The 27632-nt window shown below is 38.5% G+C and overlaps 1 protein-coding gene across 3 annotated transcripts in view; it reads left to right on the forward strand.

Moving 5' to 3' along the window:
- fmn2a (formin 2a) overlaps positions 1-27632 on the forward strand; it is a 60684-nt gene that overhangs the window by 10288 nt on the left and 22764 nt on the right. For all 3 annotated transcript variants that reach the window (XR_007035899.1, XM_047350791.1, XM_047350792.1), the window contains exons 3-8: positions 3877-4040; positions 8281-8412; positions 10336-11126; positions 11524-11665; positions 15930-16017; positions 22830-22891. Coding sequence is in view for 2 of the 3 variants with exons in the window: in XM_047350791.1 (XP_047206747.1) it covers positions 3877-4040; positions 8281-8412; positions 10336-11126; positions 11524-11665; positions 15930-16017; positions 22830-22891 (1379 nt within the window). In the remaining variant the exon portion in view is untranslated. The remainder of the gene's footprint in view (positions 1-3876; positions 4041-8280; positions 8413-10335; positions 11127-11523; positions 11666-15929; positions 16018-22829; positions 22892-27632) is intronic.

The following is a 27632-nucleotide window of genomic DNA, read 5'->3' on the forward strand; positions in this document are numbered from 1 at the left end:
CCAGGTGAGTCTGAGCGGGCATCTGCCACGACCCACCGGGAGTTTGAGAAGACAGAGAGCGAATAAAAAGAAAAAAAACTTTCTATGGTATACAAATATCTGGTTTTCAATAGCTGTTGTGCAATTAGTGGCCCTGTCTAGGAAAGACAAACTGTTGAACAGAGAATTGCTTGGCCACTAGATCTACTTGATGAAAAAAGTGAGAACACATACACTACTTGTGAAAGGTTAGGAATATTTGGCTTTCGGGTGTATTTTTACATTTTTCGGGTGAAAAATTAAAAGATTTCACACTACAGTAATATATCATAAGAGTAGGGCATATACAGGGGTTGGACAATGAAACTGAAACACCTGGTTTTAGACCACAATAATTTATTAGTATGGTGCGGCCAATACAGCATCAATTCGTCTTGGGAATGACATATACAAGTCCTGCACAGTGGTCAGAGGGATTTTAACCCATTCTTCTTGCAGGATAGTGGCCAGGTCACTACGTGATACTGGTGGAGGAAAACGTTTCCTGACTCGCTCCTCCAAAACACCCCAAAGTGGCTCAATAATATTTAGATCTGGTGACTGTGCAGGCCATGGGAGATGTTCAACTTCACTTTCATGTTCATCAAACCAATCTTTCACCAGTCTTGCTGTGTGTATTGGTGCATTGTCATCCTGATACACGGCACCGCCTTCAGGATACAATGTTTGAACCATTGGATGCACATGGTCCTCAAGAATGGTTCGGTAGTCCTTGGCAGTGACGCGCCCATCTAGCACAAGTATTGGGCCAAGGGAATGCCATGATATGGCAGCCCAAACCATCCCTGATCCACCCCCATGCTTCACTCTGGGCATGCAACAGTCTGGGTGGTACGCTTCTTTGGGGCTTCTCCACACCGTATCTCTCCTGGATGTGGGTAAAACAGTAAAGGTGGACTCATCAGAGAACAATACATGTTTCACATTGTCCACAGCCCAAGATTTGCGCTCCTTGCACCATTGAAACCGACGTTTGGCATTGGCATGAGTGACCAAAGGTTTGGCTATAGCAGCCCGGCCGTGTATATTGACCCTGTGGAGCTCCCGACGGACAGTTCTGGTGGAAACAGGAGAGTTGAGGTGCACATTTAATTCTGCCGTGATTTGGGCGGCCGTGGTTTTATGTTTTTTGGATACAATCCGGGTTAGCACCCGAACATCCCTTTCAGACAGCTTCTTCTTGTGTCCACAGTTAATCCTGTTGGATGTGGTTCATCCTTCTTGGTGGTATGCTGACATTACCCTGAATACCGTGGCTCTTGATACATCACAAAGACTTGCTGTCTTGGTCACAGATGCGCCAGCAAGACGTGCACCAACAATTTGTCCTCTTTTGAACTCTGGTATGTCACCCATAATGTTGTGTGCATTTCAATATTTTGAGCAAAACTGTGCTCTTACCCTGCTAATTGAACCTTAACACTCTGCTCTTACTGGTGCAATGTCCAATCAATGAAGACTGGCTACCAGGCTGGTCCAATTTAGCCTTGAAACCTCCCACACTAAAATGACAGGTGTTTCAGTTTCATTGTCCAACGCCTGTAAGTAGAAGCATGTAATGATGATTTCCTCATCTCAAACCATTTGTTGAAACAAAAGCCAACAACATTGGTGCGTATACCACAGCAAAAATTGTCAATGTCTCAACGTGTCATACTGTCATGCATCAATTACAGCTTGACAACAATGTCTCATGCTGATAACAAGTGAACTAATTGGCTGCTGAGGCATGGCATCCCACTCTTCTTCATGGGCAGCCCTCAGATCATTGAGTTACTAACCTCTAGACAGTGACACAGCAGATTCAGGTCAGGAGAAAGTGCAGGCAACTCCATTCGAGGTACCCCAGTCTCCAGCAGCCGTTCTTGAATGATGCGACCTTGATACGCTTGAGGTTTTGTCATCCATTAATGAAAATGAAATAAAGCCTGTGTAATTTATGCAGGGACACAATGACTGGATTCTTGTTATTCAGGTAGCATGGGCTTTTCACTGTCCCATTCACAAACTGCAGAGCTGTTACCACCAAAGGCTTATTTGATGACAACAGTGCCTAATGGAAATCGCCCTGTTTGACGTCACAACATCATTAGTGGACATCATTCCTGCGTAAAATGAATTGACTTTCATTAGAGAACAGCACTGAGGTCAGCCTCTCACCACCCTTAAACGTGCAAGGAGTTGAATGGCATTCATTATACATGTACACAGGGCTGTGTTCACAATAAGCGGTCATCAGTGTGAGATTTCGCCAAAGGATGTCAACTTCTATGCCTTTTTGTCTCTCTGTATCTCTGTTGCAACTTGCTGATGACACTCTGTGACACTCTTAGCTCAGTGGTCACTTCCATCTGAGAACATCCTGTTTGAAGCCTCGATAGGTGAGGTACTGTTGATCAATTGTTAGGTGTTGTCTTTGGCTCATGAGGTCAAGATGTGAACAGCAGGATGATGAGGAATACTTAAATACCAGTTCTGATTGAACTAGGGAAATTGTGTTGGTCAATTTATGGATCACACACCTGTTACAAACTTTGGCGTTAAGCTCATTTTTAGAGGACTACTAGTTGTGCAAAAACATTAAACAGTTGTACATGTGCATTCAAAAGTTTAGAAAATGTCACATTAAATTATATGTAAAGGTCATAGTGCATTTTAGGTTTCTCCTGAAATTTCACCCAAAAGCTGAATATTCCTAACTTTTTGTGTAGACAGCCACAGCAGTGTCCAGTCCATGAGGCAAGGTTGAAGACACAGTTACTTGGGCAACTGCATCCTCTATACAAAGATAATATAAAGTTAGTGGCAGCAAAATCTCAGCTTATGACTCCATAAAATAAAATTTTGCTTTGAATCTCATACAACCTGGGCCCGCTTAGGAAAGCAAGATGAGATCATTTTGACAGGGGTTTTACCATTTTTAAAAGTGATAATTCATATGATGGCAGCACTTTTTTAACATTGCCAGCAGTAATTGCAATCCATAACCAGACTGTGTATTTCTTAAGAGTTTTCCAACAGTTGTCAACTTGTCTTAATCCTACATGTCATTGCAGTTAAAGGTTGAAAACTGAAAAGAAAATTTCAAGTTCGTTGTAATAGCTCTGAGGTTTCTCCTCAATTTATTCTTAATCTTGTTGGGCTAGATTAGTAGTTGCCTTGTTGATTTAAGTTTATGCTTTTCCCTGATTTTACACCAAATGGTTGACAAAAAATGTCAACCTTGTATTGTTGGAAAAACTGAGGCAAGGTTAAACATGATTTCTGTGTCAACCATATAACTTTGTTTATATTCACAATGTCATAGTGAATATTTATTCCAATACCTAAAAACGTTCTACCCCCCTGCAACAAGAAAAGGGGTGAATTCTCATCTGATTGAAACTTAAACAATAATTTTATTCTAAAATAGATTTATATCACATACAAGTTTTTTTTTTTTTACCCTGTCATAGAAATGCATTATGCTTACGAACAGGGAGAGTATCCTAGTCATGGTTGTTGCATTATTGAAATGTTGAATAAAAGCTGCATAACCATGTGCTAAAGTTAACCAATATTTTAACCACAAAGATGTCAGTTGCAGTAGGTCTTAAATATTTTGTTCATTATCTGTTTATAGAAGTTAACACGTTCAGTAAGAATTCACATCTCTAGTGCCTTGAATCAGAATGTGTGAGCAAGGTTTGCACATAAAGGTGTTTCATTATCACATCTAAATCTAAAACTTGTCTTCTCTTCTCAATTCCTACCCTATCCCATACTAAAATAAACTGCATAGTTCAGGATGACAGTTCAGATTGTGTTCAGTTTCATTCTCCTCTCTTTTGTTGTCAGGTCAGACTCTATTGGAAAAGCTTTGCATGCACTATGGAGATGGGGCTGCAGATGATGAGGCGAAGGAACTGTGTCACCGAATGCTGGTCCATGGTCTGCTGCAACCCTTTAGTGACAGCAACACAGAACACCGCAGTGATGGGACTGTCTCTGCAGTCTTCAGTGTGAGCCCACTCTCAAGTTCTGCCATCATGCTATTTTTCAGAAACTATTCTGCTTAGGTTATAAAACTAAGAAAGCAGGTGACATTCTTAGAGTCCATGCATATTCATGCAACTGTATAATTAAACCATTTAAAATGTTTGACTGTTTGACAATAGAAATGGATAGATCTGCTTCACATTTTCTTTGTAAGAGGGCAACGATTTCATGTACTTTCTTTTATATTCATATCGAAATAAAATTTTTGCATGTAAAACTAAATTAGTGTGAGGTAATGTGGCTAAAAGAGCACATGATTCTGATGAAACATCCTCACCAATATAACAGTTTTCTTTTTCTTTTTTAGGTGCAACATGTAGTGCAGATATAATATGGTTTGCATAACTGTGACTCCTGTCAGACAGATTTAATTTTATTAGCAAAAGAGCAGAGAGGGATGCAGAATGGACCGTCATGTGAGCTGACTTCATGAATCTTGTTTTCCTTTTCTGTTCCAGCAATACTCTGCAGAGATGTTATCACTGAGGCATCTAATTTACTTATTGAGTTTGTCAGTGTTTTTTTTTTTGTCAAGGTACTTCATTCAGGAAGCTGATTAATCTAACTGAACATTGTTTTTGTGTGTTCTAGGTTTGAGTCAAGGACCTAATATATATCCCTACTAATTAATTTCCAGTGCAGGTTTACTTACATGGATTGTTAATGACATTCCAGATTATTCTCCAAACAGTACAGTCTCTTAGGTTGTTTTTCTTTCAAAGCTCCTATATACATCAGTATGTTGTTGCATCTAGGACTGTCATTATTAAACTCTGCTTTTTATTGTAAATTCTGCCAGAGGGTACATGCGGGAGTGCATTAGAGATATTCTAATACAAAAGGCTGGCCTGAAACACTGATAGTGGCAGCGCCTGGCAGTACCGGATTAACCGGATTCCCTCTAATGCTCATGAAGTCTCGCGCCCTCACACACAAACATACATGTGTGCTTGCGTAGACCATCTGCTGACCACGTTATGTAACGACTCCACGTGCCTTGGGCTCAGGCTGTTCTTCCCTACAAATTGCTCACCATGACAAGATTGGACAGAGTTGTCCCTGCTCTGGCTGTGTCTGGGAGTTCTGCATTATTCACCTCAACCATGAATAACCTTTACTGTTACCATCAAAAGTACAGACTAAACTGGACCATGACCACCTGCCAAATATACTTATTCTGATCGCTCAGTGCAGGGTCAATTGGAGTACTGGCAAAGTAAGCCCTGTGAGCTTTTGATTGTAAGTTGGGCGGATGTGTTGGAGAGTTGACATTCTGATGCCTTATTGTGTCTTTAGAGTCATTTCTTAACAATTTTTTGCAGAACCCGCTATTGATCTTTTAGGTAGGACTGGGGTTTCTATAATACAGCACTGGTTTTTCCACATGATGACTGATCTTGAAGAAAATGCTTATGTGCTGTGTTAAAATAATATCTATGTGATATATAATAAATAGAACACAATTTTCTAGTATTGTACTCGTAACAAAAAATCGTTATTTTAGCTATCAGTGATAATTGTGTTATTATGGCTAGCTTACTTTGTAAAAAAATAAAAATAAAAAATATTGTAATTTGCAAAATTCAGGAAATATTTTTGCTCTTCCTGTGTTTAAAATCTAAGACCGAATGTTTAAATCGGCTTTCTTAATGGGAAAAACTATGTTTAATTTATTTTTCAATACAGAATTTTCCATAAAAGTCAGTTCATTGTTGGATTCTCAGTGTCTTTGAATCATAGAGGTCATAGTACATTAGTAGACTGCTCAAAAAGATGAAAGGAACAATTTTTAATCATATATTTTAATTGTATAAGAACAGGTCAATTAACTGACTGGAATGTTGATCTGGTCAGTTAAGTAGTAGAGAGGGTTTTTAATCAGTGTCAGTTGTTTTGGTGTTAATGAAATTAACAACAGGTGCGCTAAAGGAGCAACAATGAGACAACTCCAAAAACAGGAATGATTTTAAAGGTGGAGTCCACACACATTTTTCTCTTATTTGTTTGACTGCTTTCAGTTGTTTTGCATTTGACCAGAATCAGTGTCACTATGGGCAGCATTAAACAATACCTGGACCCAGCAGAGGTTGCACAGACTGTCCATCTCCACCAGAATGGCACATTAATATGTGCCGTTGTCAGAAGGTTTGCTGTGTTTCCCAGCACAGTCTCAAGAGCATGGAGAAGATTCAAGGAGACATGCAGTTACTCTAGGAGAGCTGAACAGGGCCGTTTAAGGTCCTTAACACCTTTGGTACCAGGTTGCACCAGAGACTTTCCAACTCAGATGATGCCCTGGTCAAGATCTTGGAGGAGATACCCCAGGACAGTGTCCGTCATATTATAAGGAGCATCCTCTGACATTGTCAGACATATAAGCACCTGGGGGCCATACAAACTACTGAGCACCATTTTGAGTGGCCACAATGACATAAGACTAGCCTGTCACATCAGGTTTTCAGTTTAAATCTCCCTGTGACTTCGGATTAAGCCCTCTGTGGAGAGATCGCTTTCATTTTAATCAAATGATGTGGCATCCTTCTGTTCCTAACACATTAACCATTTCATATCAGAATGGATATCCATTTTGCCAATTGGGATCTGATGTGTTTACAAAGTGTTCCTTTAATTTTTTGGAGCAATGTACTACATTATTTTTGAATGTGAATGCAAGAAACGTTAAAGAATTTGTGCCAGTCTGCATCAACTAACTCTGGTATTTGTCATCATTTCCTATTATTCTCAGACCAAGTCAGACTGCCGAAGTTAGTATCTGCAAACTATTTTTTGTTAGTGATGGGAAAACAGAAAGGTAATTACTTAAAATTAATTAAATTAATTGAAAATACTTCATTTAGGCAGAGCACGCCACCCATATATGGAGGCATCAGTCTTTGACACAGCAGTTCCTGGTTCGAGTCCTGATCCTGGCAACCTGTGTTGCATGTCTCCCCCATCTCTTTCACCCATTTTTTGTCTGCCTAATTTCAAATAACAGAAACGAAGACCACTATTACCCCAAAAAAGTCTTTTTAAAAGAAAAGTGTTTTGTTTTTTTCCAAATCCATAACACAAGGCAGCTACCTCTGCTTTCACATGTGCAGAGTGTTGCTTTACATACCTTCCATTTGGTTTTAGAGTGAGCTTTTCATTTTTAACGTAGAAATGTGTAGCAATCCTTAATCTTGTGAGATATTTAAGACAAACTGAGGCTGCTGGTTTCAAATGGTAACTTTCCTTTGCTGAAGATGCCTGCAACTGAATGCGTTATTAAATTTCTTTCTTTCTTTAATTGGCTAAATGAAGAATTTTAAGCATATGTGTAGGATGAAGCAGTTTTAACCTTAAAATCATTATGCCCTGCAAGAAAGCATCCAGTTTAGTTTTGATATTTGGTATGGATAGTGATAGAAATGCATTTACTTTTTTAGACATTGACCAAAAAGTTGTTTATTAAGAGATTATGGAGTACTTTTTACAAAAGTATAATAACTCCTTATTTCTTGCTTGTAATCACCCAAGCGCAGGAGAAGGTCTCTCGTTGAAAAGCCATCTACAGCAGAAAACATCATCTAAATTTGTCTTATTAAGAAATACAAAGAAATCTGACAAAATCAGACAAGCCCTAAAACAGCATAATCTACAAGTTGGTTTAATACCTTTATTCCCAGTTTTTTGAAAACTGCCTTCTTGATGGAAACGCATTATTTTATGCTGGCAGGCCTCTGCTATCTGCCTAAGGTTTTTGTAAGACTAACTATGAAAATTGAACAAACTATAATATACTGCAATGTAATGGTACCTTTGCATACAAACATCTTTTGAGTTGTGAACTGTATCAGTTGACAATATGGGTTATAATTATGGGCTTTTATATTTGTGTCTTTCTAGTGTAGCATCTTTAATTAAATTGTAATGGTGATATCATTACAAATGCCAGGAGGGGTTTCATCATAGAAAAGAAAAGATGGCTAGATTAACTTACAGGCAGGGTAGTCACCTTTCGACAAAGATTTGGACTACATATGAAGAGTTCAATGATTTATTATTCTCCTGCATTAGCAGGGTGGTCCATTGTGATTTGAATTATTAGGGTTACTTTGATTAGTGGGGGAAAAGTAACTACAACTCTAGCACAGAGTATAATTATATGTGGTGTAGAAGTGTCATACATTTTGTTTTCCTTTTTTAAACTCTGTGTAGGTGGAGCAGTTGTATACCTGGGCGTCTGTGGGCCTCCCAGTGTCCTCCCACCTGTGGGATCTCTATGGGAGAGGTTTGAGATCCCCTTTGCATCGCTCATCATCTAAACCATCTAGTGCACTGCACTTTCAGGTTGGTTACACCGCCCCTGTTCATTTCACAATATTTAACAGCATGCTGTCCTCATCTCTACCAAGTAGAAATTTCTGGCTTTTAAAATGAATTTCAGAAGAAACTGAGTGGTAACAATAATAGCAAAATAAGTTTTAAATGAATCTTCCTTCAAAATAAGGTGGCTTCTTTTAGGGGGCATTTATAGCCTTGCAAAGGTGTTCAGACTTTTTTTTACAATTTCTCACATTGCAAGATAAAGTTAATTGTAAACTATATTGCCAAAAATATTCACTCACCCATTCAAATACTTCAAATCAGATGTCCTAAAAAGTTAAACGGCCATAAGAGAATAAAATCCAGCAACTAGGCATGCAGAATGCTTCTACAAACATTTGTAAGACTGGATTGCTGTCAGGATTCCAGAGTGTTGCTGTGATAGGATGCCACATATTCAATAAGTCCAGTCATGCACAGATGTCAACTTTCCGCAGACTCAATAGTCACAGACAGAATTTCTCCAAGTTAGTGCTTTGCGTCTTTTAGAGAAAAAGAAACACCCTGTTAAATATGTTTTCAGTTGATGACCTAACTGGTTGTTAAAACATATGAAATTCCATGAAGGCTTTTTTTTCTCAGTTAATAACAGATTATTAAGGAATGTAAATGTTCCCGTTTTATAATGGCTTTACATATGAAGGCTAGCTGTCTGTGTTGATCTTAATCTTCAGGAATGTACTTAACTTGATTTTGTTTTTGTTTTTTTGGTTCACTGAGATCACTAGTTTGTTTGCAACATCCTAATACCTTGCCCTGTAAAATGTATTTTGTCCACCAGAGGTCAGGCTTGTTCAGAGAAATGATGAAAGAAAATCTCCCTGATTTCAAGAATAGTAAAATGTCTCTATAAGACACAACAATTTGAGCCAACTGGTGGACTTGTAAATAGGCAAAGTCCTTTGAATGTGGGGCCCACCAAGATTCCCTGTCTCTGTGGTCAGAAATATCAGTATCTCCTCATTCTTGCCGTAACTATTTTGGAGCCAGAGTTTAGACAATGTTGACCTTGATAACTTTTCCTCCGCTCATAGCTTTGTTTGTAGGCTTTCTGAGTTAGGTGTTTCACTGTTTCTGTAGTTCGTTATGATGGTATTTCTGAGATTTTACAAAGACCTTCATATCAGCATTGTTATTGGATCTAAAATTTAAAGCCACCAAATGAGGGGTCTTTAGATGATTTCCAGATATGAAAATAAATGTAAAAATAGTAAAAGCTGGCTTTATTTTGAATAGAAAATATAATGTTTTCATTAACAAATATTAAATTATGTGTGAGTTTTGAGCATTTTTCTTTTTTTTTATATAACCATAACTTACCAAATTTATAACTAACAAGAAGTAAGATGATATACAATGGCTATATGCATGACTATGAAATGATATGGAAGAAGGGTGGGACAAAATCGTACTGGTTGAGTGAAAAATGGGGATACAAAGTGACAAAGAGCCAAACTGACCTTAAGCCAGAAGCACTTACACAGAAATTTGACAGACATACTTATTTTTTATGTTTTTCAATTTGGGGGCAATGGTGGATCAGGTGGATCACTGGTTCGAACCACCGCTCCGTCTGTCTCAGTCAATGTGTCGGTGGGCAGGACACTTCATCCGCCTTGTCTGCTGGTCCGAAGGCCCAGTGGCACCAATTGGCAGCCCCACTTCTGTTAGTCTGCCCCAGAGCAGCTGTGGCTACAATGCAGCCTACCACTGTGTGAATGTAGACATGAAAGGGTGGAGGACCGATTGCAGTGTAAAACGCTTTGGAGTCCTTAGATTTGATCAACCGCTATATAAGTACAGGTCATTTACTATTTGGGATTTTTGTACCAACAAAAAATTTTTATTTGTTTCCTCTTCTTTCCCATTTTTGTGGTTCATTGACAGACGGAATCTAGCAGATTGAAGTCAGGTCAGTCATCTTCAGAGGATGAAAGCTGCCTCATCCCTCAGCTGGAGAAGAAAATTGAGGAGTTGCAGAGTAAGATTGCTGTACTGCAGAATCATCGGCCCTCCTTGGTGAAGTGCAGTGAGGATAATGTCAGAGTTCTTAGAAATGACCGCTGCAAAGCTTTTCAGAAAAAAGAAGAAAAACTGGAGGCGTCTGTTCAGACTTCACCTGTAGATGAAGGGTTTAAATTTGATGAATCTTTGAATGGAGGAATTGACCGCAAGTCATCTTCAGTTAGATCTTCCAGCCTCAAGTCTACCGAAAGCTTTGTGTGCACCTGCAAAGAAAGGCTGCAAAATTGCACCATCCCAGGTCCTCCACCTCCACGTCTTTGTCTTCCCCCTATAATCTCAGAAGGCATGCCCCCTCCACCTCCACCACCTCCCCTTCCTCAGATCCCTGGTGTTGGACCTTGTCCACCACCTCCTCCTCCTCCGCCTCCACCACCAGGCTTTGGGCCTCCACCCCCACCTCCTCTGCCTGGAATGGGACCCCCTCCTCCACCTCCTCCACCAGGAATGGGACCACCACCCCTACCAGGAATAGGACCCCCTCCTCCACCTCCACCACTAGGAATGGGACCCCCTCCTCCAGGCTGCATCCCTCCACCTCCAGGTCCTATTCTTTCCCTGATGGTTCAGGAAGCATCCCCTGCCAAAGCCATGATAGAGCCCCCCAAGCCAATGAAGCCGCTCTACTGGACCCGCATTCAGTTGCACGCTAAAAAGTAAGAACAGATATGGATCATTTGCACACAGACATTTGAACAGTAGAGATTTTGAAAGGAAACATGTCCACATAAGATAAAGATCAGCCACATGTTGTGATGGTAATGGAGATGCTAACCTTGTGGAAAATGAAAGCAATGCAGTCCAGGCATTGTGGTCCGGGCAGAATTGACTCTAACCAGGTTTTCTTCCCATATTAGGGCTTGAAAAATGGGGCTGAATGAACAAGTGAGAAACTTGATACAAGGTTTTGTTGACTAATAGGTTAGATAAGTATATTACTAGGATTTTTCAAGATGACAAAAGTGCACTCAGTGTACTTTTTCAACCACAGAATGTTGGATTAAACTTCTCCTGTTTGTAAAGTGAATAGTCAATCTGTCATCCTACCTCCAGAAACCCTGGATCACTGGTGTGGGAAAAAATTGAGGAGCCAACTATTAACTTTGAAGAATTTGTGGATCTGTTCTCCAAAAGTGCTGTTAAGGAGAAGAAGAAACCAATTTCAGACACAATCAGCAAATCAAAGGCCAAACAGGTATGTGTCCTCCTGGCTGTTTAACAGTGTACTCTCTCGCTCTATGCTGATTTTATTACTTTTTTTCTTTTTCTGGCCTTCTTTGGAACTTTCCCAATCTTCATTTCCATCCATGCGTCGTTTCTTTCCATTTCTCCTCGCTGTCGCTCCCAGAGTCACTTTGAGTGGCAGGAGGAACTGCTGCAGCCAGACAGTTATTATGTGGTGTGAGCTCTGGCTCCCAACCGACTCCCTTGTGACTATCCAGTGGCACCGAGCCAAAGACTCGCGTGCGGTGAGGAAACCTCACGGCCACGATGACTGCTGAGAGAGAGCGGGAAGAGAAATTAGCAAGGGAGAGCAAGAGAAGCTTGGGAGTTGTATTTCATGGTGTGGTTCCTTCCATTGTGCTTTCTGTATGAATTGGTTTAATAGTTGGACTGTTTCCCTCCCCAATACACTTTATGCCACTTTTATATTTATGCCATCAATTTCCAAGTCAAACTTTTGATCTACAGTTTAAAGCTGCTCTTGTCATCATCTTTAAATTGATGTGCAGTTGGTCAAATTTATGTGTCTAAATCACAAATAATGTTACCCATCTAATTGACACTCTGGGGGATACTCTGTACTTATGGCTGAAATGAAATGTTAGTGTTAAGGCATAAACATTTAGGGAATCTTTTAGTTTATGAGACGTTAAACTGAACCATGAAATTAACATAAAACTTTCTCGAAACATGCCAAGTTTATGACAGTTTAGCTCAAACAGATGAAATTTACCTTTAACTTAACTCCACTGTACTTCAATAAAAGGAGAAATATGACTTTGTTTGCGCAGGGTTTCTGCAATTTGCTGTTCAAAAACGTAAGACCTGTTTAAAACCAGCTTTTAAATATAAGACTTATATTATGGGAAAAACACTTAAATGTAACTTGTGTTCTAAGATAAGCTAGTTAAATATAACTTTGTCCATGTAAATTTGTGTTTTTGGCATGCTTTACCTACAGTATACAGGAACTTTCAAAACAGTGACTGGCTTTAGCCAAGTATTGATATCCTTGTTTTCAAGCCTAATCTTGTTAAATATTCACTATCCCCTGACGAAGAAGTCAGTACTGAGTAACATGTCAGGAACGTTTGCCTAAATATATAATCTAGTTTTAGAGGCAGAATTATTTTGCAGTTTTGTGAAGAAAGCTGAATGCCCACCCTTATTATTTGGCTCATTACTTTCCTGGAGGTTGTAGGTTTTTTTCCCAGAAATGAATTATTAAATGCACAATTTATTGATATTTTTTTACTTATTTTTTAATGTTTCTTATTAGTTAAAGACTTAAATTAAATATACATTAATAACTAGCATTGGAAATCATGCTGTATTCTAACAACTTCAAGGCCTGAAATTGAGATTTTGAAGGCCTTGCAGACATTCTGCTGTGCAGAGAAGAGTGACCATCACCTAGCATCCCATATTGCTGTTCTCTTTCATAGTGGACTTTTTTCTTTCACCCAGCTATACAGTGTAGATTAGAAGTTTACATACTTACATTATAAGCATGATTGTCCTTAATTTAGGGTTTTTATGGATGACTTAGAAGTCCTCTTTTTCCAGAGCTAAATAATGATACAACATGCAACTTCAGTAAAAACAATTAAAAACAACACTTCTGAATTTATTGTAGATTTTTTTCTAATTGACACAATTTAAAAATTATGGACACAGACCTACACCAGCATTTTCTGGATAAATGTCCTTTAGCATGTTGCAGAGAAACCATTTGTTTTTTGTGGCCTTCAGCAGGTTGCCACATAATTCTGAATGCTCTTGTTTGGTAACAGTTAAGTTAATTTAAATGGGTCAATATTTGACATTCCCAATGTGTGACACTCCCAAGCAATCGTTACATTTAGACAGTGACTTTAATGCAAGGATTCCCCTTTTATGAATGTGTGCTGTGAATTCTAAAGTTGTTGTTTTTTGCAAAAATAGGTATCTTCCTTTGAGCTGCCACAAGTCATTTCTTGTCCAACGTAAGGGCCTCTGCTGACATAGTTAATAAATGTCAAGGTTTGCTAAAGTCACATAAAGTCAAGGGTTACCTCTTTTTTAAAAACAATACGTGTTGTAGTGCAGATGTGTCCAGCTGGTAATCTTCTACTCTGAGGTACACAGTAAAATGAGTAGAAATGAGAGGCTTGTTTTTCAGTTCACAGAAGGACTAAAACTCTTACCAAACTGTACATTTATTAAATTACTAATTCTCTCAAAACGTTTTGCCTCAATCACTTAATTTTAAGCAAGTCAGAAAGTATTATGAAAAAAGTAGTTTGTCTGAATAGTGGTATGCAGCAGGACTAACAATTAATGATCATAATCTGAAAGCTTGACATTGCTCCTAAACGAGTCTGTGGTTAGACGGTAAAAATGACCTCACTGTTTCCCAGTCTGATCTTTTATTCCACCCCATAGATCCAAACAAATTATATTTCCTAATTTTTTTCTCATCAAATATAAAAAAAATAGGAGTTCAGGATGAATTTAAATTATCATGGCGAACATCTGGTTCGAAGGGAGACTGTTGTCCAACAGCAGAATTGTGTTCTACTGCTTAAAAAACCTTTCCGGGTTTCACTGCTTCAGATAATCGGCTAAAAGTATTTAGTTCAGTTCTGTGCTTCCCACTTTTTAATATTTGGATAATACTTACATTTTGCAAACCTCTGAACTTATTATATTGTTTCATGTTTGACTTTCAGTTGCTTTTTGTGATACTAATTTAGAGCTGTATCGGATTTATAGCAACCCATACTGGCAGACAACTCCCTGGAGATTGTTGAAGCATTAGATGAGTCTTTCAGGGACTGCTAAAAAAAACAAATATATAAGCATCTTCAGTCTTACATCAAGCTATATTTTATGAAGAACAAAGTATTGCTGGAAGACTTGACGGAAATTTAGATTTTAAGATTTATGATAAAATCAATACATGCTTTTTAATATGAGATACACTTGTTAATGTATTTACAGTACCTGGCAAAACAAAAAAAAAGCTAATACTGCACATTACCTTGACAAAGTCAGTCCCATGGTGGCAGCATCATGCTGTGGGAATGCTTTTTTTCAGAAGGGAAAGGAAAGCTGTTTGGAGTTGATGAAACGTTGAACTGGGGTGGATATTTTCCTTCCAGCAGAGCATACAGCCAGATCTCCAATACAATGGTTTGGATCAAACCACATCCATGTGTTCGAATGGCCTAGTCAAAGTCCATTCTCAGCTCTAAATTCAATTAAGAATCTGTGGCAAGACTTGACAATAGCAGTTTAAATGTTCTCAATCCAATATTATTGAGGTTGAGCAGAAATCTGGTAAGGCTTCCATCAAATAATTTAAAAGTCAAATTGCAGTGAAAGTTGGTTATACAAAGTATTGAGTGTGGCCAAATCTGAATGCATACCAAACTGTTCAGATTTTTTTGTTAGAAAGAAAAAAGAAAAGTTAAAGCCATGTATCGTTTTCCTTCCTCTTTATATGAAATTCCAATAAACTACATTAAAGGTTTTAGTCATAACATGATAAAATGTGAAAAATCTTAAGTGATGTGTATACTTTTGCTAGTCTTTGTAGGCCAAATTGGCTAATAAAGGACACCCAGTCAACATCAGTCTATGCCCATCGAAACTGTGGTTATTTCCAGGAAAACAGACATTTGGGGCCTAGTGATACAACATCCTGTGTGATTAAGAGGTCTGTGGTCTGTGTGATCTGGTTTTAGTGAAAGGGTTCTGTCTGGATCACAGTGGGCTTCGGGTTTCCTCTCATGTTCATTCTGTTTAACCCTGTTCACACTTTTGCTTACTCAGGCAATCTGTGATGATTTATGTATGTGGTTATTAATTCATAAAATACTCGGATTTATCGCAAAAGTATACTTTTGTTATTCACAGTGTACAATTAGGGCATTGTAACTTTTTTAGATACTTAATATAATTTTAAATTACATGTTTCTGCATGGAAAATTATTAACTGCATTGTAGAATTCCATAAACCCTCATCCAAAACTTTATATGAGACTTTTTAGGTGTAATCAGTTTTGGTAACTGAATTCATAAAAGTCTTGCATAAAAAAATTATTCTTGGCCACAGAAGCCACAGACAGAAACAAAGATTGTAATGGGCTTGAGCGTTGTACACACTGAAACAATAAATGTTTGCTATTTGTGTACATGTTTTCTCTGACACGCTGTAACCCTTCTGCTGCTGCCTCTGTGTCATTTCTTAGGTGGTAAAATTGTTGAGCAACAAGCGTTCGCAGGCTGTTGGGATTCTGATGTCCAGCATTCACCTGGACATGAAGGACATCCAGAATGGTAAGTGTTTTCCACGGGTCTTGATTTTGGATTTGTGCCGAAACTGTGACGCTGTGGAATATTCACTTTATTTGGCTCAAACTTAGACATGTGGTTGTTGAAAATTTTAAACCTCATAATGTAATAAGCCACTACTGAATTTGTTTAGCACAGGAAATAAAGTCAGGGACATTTATTAGGAAAAGATAAAAGAACTTTGTGCTATTTTCTTAAAATGCACAAAGAAGAATAGATGTGATTTTCATTCATTCATCAAGGTTTCCACTTTTAGTCTTGCTCTATAGAACAACGTTAATCCTGACTTCTCTATTATTTACCAAGTGAAATCTTTTTTGTGCTAACAAACGCACCAATGCTAAACACTTCAGCGCCATAAACTCAATTTTGCCATGTAAGTAATAATTTTGCTATGTAATTAATAGCTGTGAATAGGTGAGCACAGAGTTTAAATTGAAATACTAAGATTATTATGATTACTATCATGACAGCAGGTACAATCAACCAAAGAAGAACCAAGATGGCTATTTAGGCTTCAAAACCCCATAATAATCCACTAATACTTCCCTAACAAAAGCAGTCTCATTTCATGTACGAGACTCTTGACAGTCTAATTCAGTAAAGCCTTTAGCTGTCAATGACAGATTACTGTTTCACCATTTGAAGAAAGCTGTAATCTGTGGCTAATCTCACAGTACATAAACTTCTCTGTATTTGCTTTCTCCAGGTTTTAAGAAAGAAATTTAACCGTGACATTTAGGTTGTACGTTGATGTGCAACTTATTTGTTTCGACTAGATATAGGATCAAAACCTGTTTTGCATCCCTTAGATTGATATGGGTGATACTATCTTAAATATTTGGTACATGGTTAAATAAATAGCCCATCTAAACCGCTCGCATTTTTTTACTAATAATTTTGTCCCATAATTCTAAACTGATTCCAGAAGGTTCCATAATCCCAATAACTAGTATCAAGGAATGCAAAGTTTTATAAAAAAAAATATAGTTTCAGAACCATTCCTAAGTTTCAAAGTCCTTAGGAATTGTGACCGAAGTTTTCTCCAGCCGAATGGAGCATAGAGTAACACATGGCTCCCCATCCCCCTCCTGTTGCTATGTACTACCTGTCAGCTGGTTAAAAGAAGGCTTCTGTACTATTCCCTTTCTCGCACTATAGACAAATCTCTCTACAGAAATGTTTCTGGTTGCAAAAACCACAGTCACAGTCATGGAAAGCAGCTCAGTATTCTTATTAAGCTAACTATGTTTAAAAACTTCAGTTGGTAAGCTAAAAGCTGCATGTCTGTTAACCACACAACAGCAGGCTGGCTGCCCTAGCAAATAGCCTGACTAATTGGTTAGTCATTCAGTCATTTTCTACCTCTTCTTCCAAATTGGGTCACAGGGAAGCTGGTGCCTATCTCCAGCAGTCTATGGGTAGGAAGCAGTGTACACCCTGGACAATTTGCCAGTCCATCGCAGGTCAACACAGACACACACAAGACAAACAACCATGCACACACTCAGTCACACCTAAGGGCAATTTAGAGAGACCAATTAACCTAACAGTCATGTTTTTGGTCTGTGGGAAGAAGCCAGAGTACCCGGAAAGAACCCACGCATGCACCGGGAGAACAGGCAAACTCCATGCAGAAAGACCCTGGCCAAATAAGGAGCTTTAATTGAAAATTACTCCTAAATCAACAGGTGCTTTTTTTTTTAAAGGTTTGGTTAAATAATTATACATTTAAAGTATAGATACCATTTAAAACTATAATATTCTACATGTTGTACTGTTTAAGCAGCAGCAGGAATAATTGTCCTTTCTTTTTTAATAGAAAGAATTAAACATTATCTAACTTTTTATGTAAATACCATGCAGCTCAATGCAAACAACTGTTCACTGTCACCACATGCTTGTTCAGGAGGCGGGATTCCTGCAAAATGATTTATTCACCGATTCAGCTGGGGTTTTTTTTAAAAGGAAATTGGAGCATTAGAAATAAATAGTTATACTGAATAAACTTAAATACTGTGATCTCCTAAAGCTGTAGTTTTTGTTTTACTTGTAAAGGCCCATAATCCTTAGTGCTGATTAGCAAACATAACATTCGGACACAAAATGAAATGGCAATTGTGGTAAACTATGATGATGTTATAAACACAAAATGCCAAAGTTTGGCTCAAAACTTCCAGAAAAAGTTGTAATCTGAGTTTCAAAATGGTTTCATCACAAATAGTCATGTATGTAGAAAAGGAAATAACACAATACAAGAAATATTTGATCATAAAAAGTACTCGAAACAAGTCAACAATAGAAATTGGAATCTGGAACCTTTTCAGGTACATCTCCAAAATTAGAATATGGTGAAAAAGTTCAATGTTTCTTGTCACTCATTTCAGAAAGTGAAACTCATATTATATAGATTCATTACACAAGTCCTTTATTTTCCAGTGATTTTAATGATTATGGCTGGCAGAAAATGAAAGCCCAATATTCAGTGTCTCCAAGTTACAATATTGTGAAAAGTTGGAAACTCATGGTGTCACATCCTAATTAGCTAATTACCTCAAAACACCTGCAAATGTTTCGTGAGCCTCTAAATGGTCTCTATCTGGGTCAGTAGGCTACAAAATCATGGGGAAGACTGCTGACTTGACCACTTCTTACACCCTCCATACTGAGGGGAAGCCAAAAAAGGCCTTTACTAAAGAAGGTGGTTGTTCCTGGAGTCGTGTAACCAAACATATCCATAGAATGATGAGAGAAAGGAAAAAATGTGGTAGTAAAAGATGCACCAACAACAGGGACAGCTCAGCCTTGAGAGAAATGTCAAACATAATGCATTGTGGAATTATGTGGGGCTTCACAAGGAGAGGACTGTGGCTTGAATCAGCACATCAAGAGCCACTACAGACAGAGAAATCCGACACATGGGCTGCAAGTATCTTACCTGGGCTAAAGAGAAAAAACTGAACTGTTGCTCAGGGGTCCAAAATCCTCTTTTTAGATGAAAGTAAAGTTTGTATTTAATTTTAAAATAAGGGTCCAAGAGTCCCGAGGAAGAGTGGCAAGGCACAACTGATGTCGTCTGCTGGTTTTGGTACATTATGTTTTCTGAAGTCCACAGTCAACACGGCCATCTACCAGGGAATATTAGAGCACTTCATGCTTCTGCTGACAAGCTTTATAGAGATGCTTACTTCATTTTCCCACAGGACTCGGCACAAGCCCACATTGTCAAAAGTACCAAAGGTTAGTTCAATGACCTTGATGTTACTGGATTGGCCAACAAGCTGGCCTGACCTGAACCCCATAGTAATCCGTGGACTGTTGTCAAGAGGAAGACAACACACCAGACCCAACAAAGCAGATGACCTGAAGGCAGCTGTCAAAGCACACCTCAGTAACCAAGTATTGAGTGCATAGAAATGGACATACTATTTAGAGGCTGGACATTTATGTTCAAAAATGCTTTTATTATGATCCTGAGCAATACTAGAATATTCCGAGAAACTGAATTTTGGATTTTTATAGTCTGTAAGCCATAATGAAGACAGTGTGAAGTATCCACTAACTTTGAAATGGCATCATGCTAAAAGGCATCCAAGTTATTCATCCGGTTGTTCCCCTCCTCTTCTATGGTTTTCCCTGCTCTCATTTTTTCTAATCTCTTTGCATTTAACACCCACGGCATGTTTTTCTGCGGCTCTCTATCTCTCTCAGAGGTTGTCACCATCTTGTCTGGGCGGATTTGTAGAGGTGAAGTCATCCCAGCGATGTTGATGGGAACAGACAGTCTTTCTGTTTTAGTTACTCTCTGATTGCGCTCCAGTCTTTGCTCATCCGTGTGTCTAAACATTCTTCATTTTCCCTTTTTTCTTTTAAATCCTCCAACAGGAGGGCATTTATTACAGTTTTAAATGTGCAGCATCTTCAAGTATTCTAGGCGTAAATGCTGAGATCCCAGCTTTTATGTCTTTGATGCATCCATCTTTGGTCAGAACCGGAGGTGCAGGAGAGGGCCACTGCCATTAACACTGCCATTTATCTCCTATGTTAGGACAGTTTTGAAACACTCTATAATTAGCACTAATTGGAAACTTCAGTTTATCTCAGTCTGAGAACACAGTGTGTGTCTTGGTGGTTTGGTGGTGTAATTCTCAGTGTTTTTTGCTTAATTCCTAGAACATTTATTATTAGAAGAGTCTTTAAACATTTTGTAGACATTAGACATCCTATTTATCTGAAATTATTGTTTGTCCCTTTGTGACACAATTTGTTTACTAAAGCACAAGATTCACTCATAAAACTATTGTAATGCTCCAAATCAGCATTATGAATCAGTTTAATTTCCTCTGAATTCCACAATAGTGACTACCAAAGCTGTCATTTGTACGGCCCTGAATTAAATAAAAACAACTTGTGAATCATTAAATTTTTTGTTTTGTTGGTTTATAGCAGCCCAGCTGCTAGGTGGGGAATCAACACATTTTCCTCTTACTTTCCTCACAGCTGTTGGTGGTTGTTCTCAGACTTGGCTGACATGCTGCATGCTTCATAGGACACTTCCGTGCAGTGTCTGCTTCCTGTGAGGCTTTGGAGCGCCACAGTTTTTTTGTGGTTGTCGGCGCTGTGCTGGGGTCACATGCGGCAGTATAGGATAGATGTGGACAGATGGGTCTGGGTTGTTTTTTGTTTTTTTTTGGTGATAAGACTTCCATGTCACCACGATGGCACGACTTTCACCTGCGTCTTCTAAAAAACGGCTTCAAATCAAAGTACCCACAAAGACTCTGACCAAGATGGTAACGAGAACCAAATGGTTTAAAGAAACAAGTAAATGTAACAGAAGAGGATGTTATTTTTGTAGCTGCCTTTGAAGAATAAGACAAGTCAAAATGAGCAAAAGTAAGGAGTCTATAAAATATATGTACATTTTGGTATGAAGGGCAGAGTCCACCAAGGCTTAACAAGGCCCTGAGGCAATCGGTGGTATATAAATTAATATTTTTCAAACACTACGTTTTAGAGGAAATGTATGAGCCCAGGTCAGTGTAACAGGGTTTCAATTGTCCTGCTAGGTTAATTGGCAAATCAAATCTGTGGATTGGGTCTTTAACACAAACAGTGTGAACCGAGTCACTGTTATGAGCTGTTCTTTTGCTTTTTTCATACAGATGCACTAATGTCTTTTGTTCTTCCACTGAGACAGAGAACAGGCACAAGGGGAGTAGTGGTGCACAGTGCGATACAGGGCTGATTCAATTTATCTTATTCACATTACCTTTACGTGACTGGCTAGTATGCGGTGGTCTGAGGGGGATAGTGGGACAAAATATGTCATTGAACTCAAGATCAACAAGGATTTAAAAAAAAAAATCTATTACGTATAATCAATATTTCAAAATAATTATAACTCTTATATCCCAGTAGAACACAGATTGGTGGGTTATTTTAATTTGAGTTATTCTGATCCAAATATTACACTAGTGTTTCTGCCAGTTATTTGTCAGATAAAACAAGTTACTCCAAGCTTACCTCTTGAAAATTATTAAAAAAAAAAAAAAAACATGACCCAGACCGAGCCGAGAGTAGCTCCTTTACAATTCCCACAATGCACTTTTGTCCTCTACTCCATATAACTCTGCTGTAGAAAAAGAAACTTGCATTAATAGCTCAGCACATGCTGCTTTAGGTCCTTTGTTTCTGTTGTCCTTTTTTCCTGTGTTACAGTGCCACATACAGGCCTGGCAGTTACTAAAACATTCTGGATCAGCACTGTGTCAGATGTATAGTTTTCTGTTTACAGAACATAAATATTGTTTCACAGTTTTGGCCTGAAAACCTTGAAATTGATTTGTATTTAACTATTAATCTATTGTAAATTCTATTGGTAGAGCAAGAAAACTGGCTCCATCCCTGGGCCCCACATTGCCCTATATCCGGCCTTTGTGAAGAAACTAACAGAGTTAGGATAGAAAACAACAATGAATAAAACTTTTGGACACTGAATGAGTCGTGCAGCCAGTTCAATGTTTTTATTGTTTGTGTTTATTGATTTTCTAATTTATCCTTTTTTTTTTCTTCCTCTCTTTTAAAACTAAGCTTAAATGCTCATAAAAGTTTCCTCCGTCATGATCATTTTTTTTTTACTCCAAGTCACTCGAGTCTTCTCCTGTACCTCAGCAGCATATCAACAAGTCAAAACAATGCGAATAATTTCAACACCTACCGCATGATAAAAATGCACATCGAGGTGTTGACTGCTGCACTTGGTGATTGTGTGTATGGCAACACCTCAGCCTCGACACCACAGACCCTCTGAGCTCTGTTTGTCTTTAAACATTTACTTTCAAAGGATTAATGCTTGTGGGCGCCAGGTCCTCGCGCCGAGACAAAAAGGCGACACGAGGAATTTAAACACAGAAGTTCAAACAGATCTTTGTGTCTCTGACAGATTTCTACGTCCTTCGTATGTACAGCACGTGGCTTCTCACATGCTATCTGGATGAGAACTGATAACTTTGGTAACTCTCAGAGCATGGCATGTGATATGGGGTAATTTTACCCTTGTTCTCTGCTACCTTAAGGCCTTAGCAAAGCAGGGATTTTAGATCTGAGGATCCATTCAGTCTTTTTTGTGGTTTATGTCATACTGTTGTAATCTGCTGCTTATGAAAGAGGAGGTCTGTTTGTGCTGCTGTGATTTCTGACTTGCTAATTGTGTTCTTTAAAGGTAAAGAAATGTCAAGACATGCCTCAGTGTTAGTATTAACACTAACCATGTCACCCTTGCATTCTATCCACAGCTGTCCTAAATATGGACAACACTGTTGTTGATCTGGAGACTCTGCAAGCACTTTATGAAAATGTAAGTACTCAGTGAGCTTCATTATCAAATATCATCCAGGTAAGATCTATGGCAAATATCAATGCTGCACATTAGCTTCTTTAAAGGGAGATCCATGGTCTCAGTAAAACTCAAGAGGATTAAAAAATAGGGTTTAGCACTTTCCTCCCTAGAAAAAACCACATGACACCACACTAATGTGAGCGCCTCTCACAACTTTAAAGGAAAATCTTCTACTTTTTTTTGTTTTCAAAAATAAATATTGTTATACCGTTTATATCATAGAGGATAAATAAATCACCTTGCTATGAAATGAAACCTAAAAGGCAGAAAAAGGATTGATATTAATGAAATGACGAATTGTTTCAGCATTTTCTGTTGTAAAACTAACACTAACCATAAGAAAGGATTTGGCAAAGCAGACATCAGGTCTGTACCATCATGGAGTTAATGAGAAGGTCAAGGAAGTTTTGTTGTCAATTAAAGTTTTCAATCTCTCTACTTAGCTTCCAAGTAAATATATGAAAGTCCCAAGTCAGGTTTGAAATCCTAAGCTTTGAATGTAACTTATCAAACTTAATTTTTGGTATAACAAGCTGAAAGTGGAACAATCCACATTGCAATTCACAAAAGATTGACCCGATTAAACAATAAAAAGCCTTTTTGTTCCTGCCCTTCTTGGTTGTGATGATGCTTTCATCAAGAAAATGATCTGGTAAAACTGTTCATTTAAAATGACAATGTATGTGGACATGTGTGTTGTCTAAATGCAAGAAAAAAAAAATGAAAGAAACAAATGATTCTGTCTAGAATATAGGAACCTTTATAGTTACTTCTGGAGGATTGTAAGTACATATTTTAAATAATTGGCTTCTTGACCAATTTTCTTTGAAGTGTGTTTCATTATTAGATTACAGAGCATCTTCTGACAGTTGCTTTAAATTGCCCTTTTGTTCTAAAACACAGTAAATACATTTTCAATGTTTGTGGTGTTTGTTAGACAAAACAAATGAATGTGTAACTTTATTTTTATTTTTCAACATGCAGCACTCTTGATTATATATGGGAAATGACTTTTCAGCATCCATGTTTCAAATACCAAGCAAAACCCAAATTATATAGCCTTTAAGCTAACACCATCTCACATTAATCACTTACCTTGATTTATCATTCTTCGTGTACGATTAAATGTTGTTTTCACCCACATGAGATCAATAGGGTTTTGCTTTTCACCTTATAATTTATGAAACCAAATAAAATTACCTTAGATATAACTTCTCTTGAAATCCCAATCTGTGACCTCACGTTTTCATGCTTCCCTCCTGCAACTTCACTGTATGGTTTGTTAGATTCGGGGATTCTGTGTAGTTGGTGTCAAATGTCTGGAAATTAGTTCAATGTCGTTAGTTGTTCAATGTAGGTTGATTCAAAAATGTAAGTGGGAACCCCTTTAAGTGTTTTCAAATTAACAGGCTCAGGTACGAGCCAAGTCACGAGTCACTCTTGGAAAAAGTCAGAGTCCAGTCCAAATTTATGTGATTTCATTAAGTCAAGTCCAAAATCTCAACATTTTTTTACTTCAAAACATATGACTTGAGTCAACCCTCAAGTTTTACGAATCTTAAGAATTTTTGTGTTGGCATTGAATGCCAGGGTTGCTTTTACAACCTATTTGGACCAAGAGAAATGGATCATAACATAGTACCAGATCCTACAAACATCTTCCAATTACCTTCCTCTGTAGGGTGGCAGGGATAAGCCTTGAAAAAGAATTTCCATCATATGGAGGGACGTTTGGAGCAAGTTCACTTCTCCTCCACATAGAAAATAGTCATGGATGGATGGATGGATGGCAGGAACATTAGAATGTAGGAAGTAGATCACATTTTATTTCATAATTGCACATCTGTGATATAAAATCAGATTTGCGTCATCAGAGATGCCCCATCAATGAACATATTTCCCCTAGTGGAGCTCTTACTCCATGTTCAACTTGAAACGGGCGAACAAACGAAGTGTGTATTAGTCAGAAAAACAAACAGGCAAACCACAAGCCATACTGGTATGTGAGCTGTTTGGCTAGACTGTCACTCAGGTGTAGGTTTGTTCTGGAAGAAAATCAGTGCTTTTACGTAGTAAACATGTTTTCCACACATTGTAGAAAAATGACTCAACTTTTGTAATACCCCTTTGAAAGGAAAATGATTAAGGCAGAATAATTTGTGTCACAGCTTGAAAAGAGTAAGAAAGGGTTAGAAAAAAGCAGCAAGTTTGCAACGAAGAGAACCATTCTGGATTATCTAATATTAGCAATGAATTACTGAGCTGTCATCAGTACGTCTCAATATATTTCTGTATTGGACATGAAAAGTCTCTTTATAAAGAGTAAGTACATATTCATCAATCTCTCCTGCCCAGATGAAATAGTTCAGGACCCCTTTAAAGTCAGGTCAGTAAATTATGGAACATGAAAATAAGCATATTTTCCACATTTCAATGGAGAAGCATGTTTAAGATGTTGTGAAATTCCTGCAAAGGAGTTTTTGGCACCACTACACAGAAGAGGCCTGGACCTTTGACCGCCAGAGGCATATTAATAATGCTGATCATGGGAATGAGACTGTGGCTTGAGACGAGTTGTAGTCATGAACCAATGTGTCATAACTTAGGATCAAAAGTCTTCCAACCTCTCCGTTCACCCTGAGACTTTCAAGACCCCCCCCCCCCCCCCCCCCCCCCCCACACCACCACCTCTCTCCTTTCCCCCTGTATGGCCTGAGGCTGTGTTATTGAGTTGAGGAACCAAATTGTTTCTCTTTTGTATTGCAAGACTCCATCCTGTCTGTGGGTCTCCAGCCCCCTAAACCACAGTTGGCAGCACAGTCAGCCTGTCTTGAGGAATGCGAGGGGCTCCTAATGGTTACACCCTCACTAGCTGCACTAGGAGCTAGATCACAAGCGACTCTCCCTCACTCCTTTTCTTTCCCCTCATTCTCACAAACATGCTCACAAACAAACAAGTTGAACCACACAAATGTGCACACATTACACTCTGCGCTCATAGAAAGACATGCACGAAGGCAGGGTAGAGTCGCCCAGTCTGCCATCCACTGATTATAGACGCTTGTGCTGTCTGAACAAGGCCACCACCGTTCAAAAAAGGTGAATGACTGTGGGATGCTGGTGTTTCTCCTCTTATATCATTGTGGATTCAGAGTTTATTTTGCCAACACAAGTTAAATGTCACTCAGGACAGTTAGAATCCTATGAAACAAGACTACAAATGATTGTAATAGAGATGCTTGATCCAGCATCATAAAATTCAGATATCTAAATTAAAATATTTGATGTCTACGTATCCAAAACGCTTCAACCTATATCTAATGTTTTATTTGTCCTTCTGTTGGATCCACCTTATTCCTCAATCATGTGATGTTTTGCATGAATTATAGTAGCAGCTTTCATTTACATGTAAATAAATGTTCTCTTGTAGAACACATGTGGGTGACGAGGTGTTTTTTCTGTTGAAGTTGGTTTACTAGTAAAAGGAACACACCTGCTGGGTTTTCTGTGCTCGCTTTAAATTTAGATTCTGCGGCTATATTTGTCTTGATTCCTCGTCTGGCGGGATCCAACTGTTGGTAATCCACTGATGGCAGGACAAATCCATATTCCTGTGGGCTCCCTATTAAACACACAGCAGCTGAAGCCACAATATAAGCTTTGTCTGAATAAAGTTGAAGTCGCAAACCACGGAACATGAAGGCTTTTTTGGGCTTGTCTGAGCTTTGAATGGACATGTCCCTGAGTGTGTGATCATCATGACAGACAAAAAAAGAGACATTTAGCTACACTGCAAACCAGATACTTCAAAACCACACCTTACCATATACATTGACAAACCCTATGCAGCTGTTGTCATACCAGATGTTCTTAATATAATCAAACCCCTACGGATAAGGTGGATGAGCAAAAATGAATACATTTCACACTATCCTCATGATGCCTATATTCACATTCTTTCTAGCTGGAGGGATGAACTAGGGACTTCAGAAGGTAATTATAGTTTAAATAAAGAGAGATTGTAATAAACAGCAGAATAAAATATAAGGTTTCTATCTCTGTTCAAAAAATATTTAAACTTTATATAACTGTAACAATTTTTCTGGGTAGTTGTCACCATTATTGAGTAAAATTGAATTGGGCCCATCTCTAATGACAGCACTGCAACATGTTTTTATGACATGATGCAATTTGCCATTTAGGGCTTATTCATGAATTGTATAAATCTCAATCTTGAAAATTGAGTGACTTGAACAGTGATTAAGGCCTTGCACCAGCAACCTAGTTAATGAATACCAGTTGGCTACCACTCGGATTCTGGCATTACAGATATCATACTACTCTAGTTTGCATTGGATATTCCACATGGGACTGTATTTCTCATGCTAACAACTGCTCCAACATGCCCTAGCAATTCAAGGATCACACGCTAATGGCTACTTGTCCCCAATTATACCAAACACTGCTGGGCTCTGCCGCTGCCCTTTGAAAAGGATCTGCTTTGTGTTAAATATATTTACACTTGAAAACATCTCGAGAAGAGCCTGCCCTCACCGACACAAGGCAGCGGTGTGTAGAATACTAATCAGGCTTTCAGTGCGTTTGATGCTGGTGTTTGATGTTTTCCAAGGATTCCTGTCGGGGCCAAACTCCAGAGAAGGGGAAAAATGGAGAAAACTGGAGGGGCGATGGAGAAACC

Source organism: Girardinichthys multiradiatus, chromosome 22, assembly GCF_021462225.1.
Source record: "Girardinichthys multiradiatus isolate DD_20200921_A chromosome 22, DD_fGirMul_XY1, whole genome shotgun sequence".
Classification (NCBI taxonomy): Eukaryota; Metazoa; Chordata; class Actinopteri; order Cyprinodontiformes; family Goodeidae; genus Girardinichthys; species Girardinichthys multiradiatus.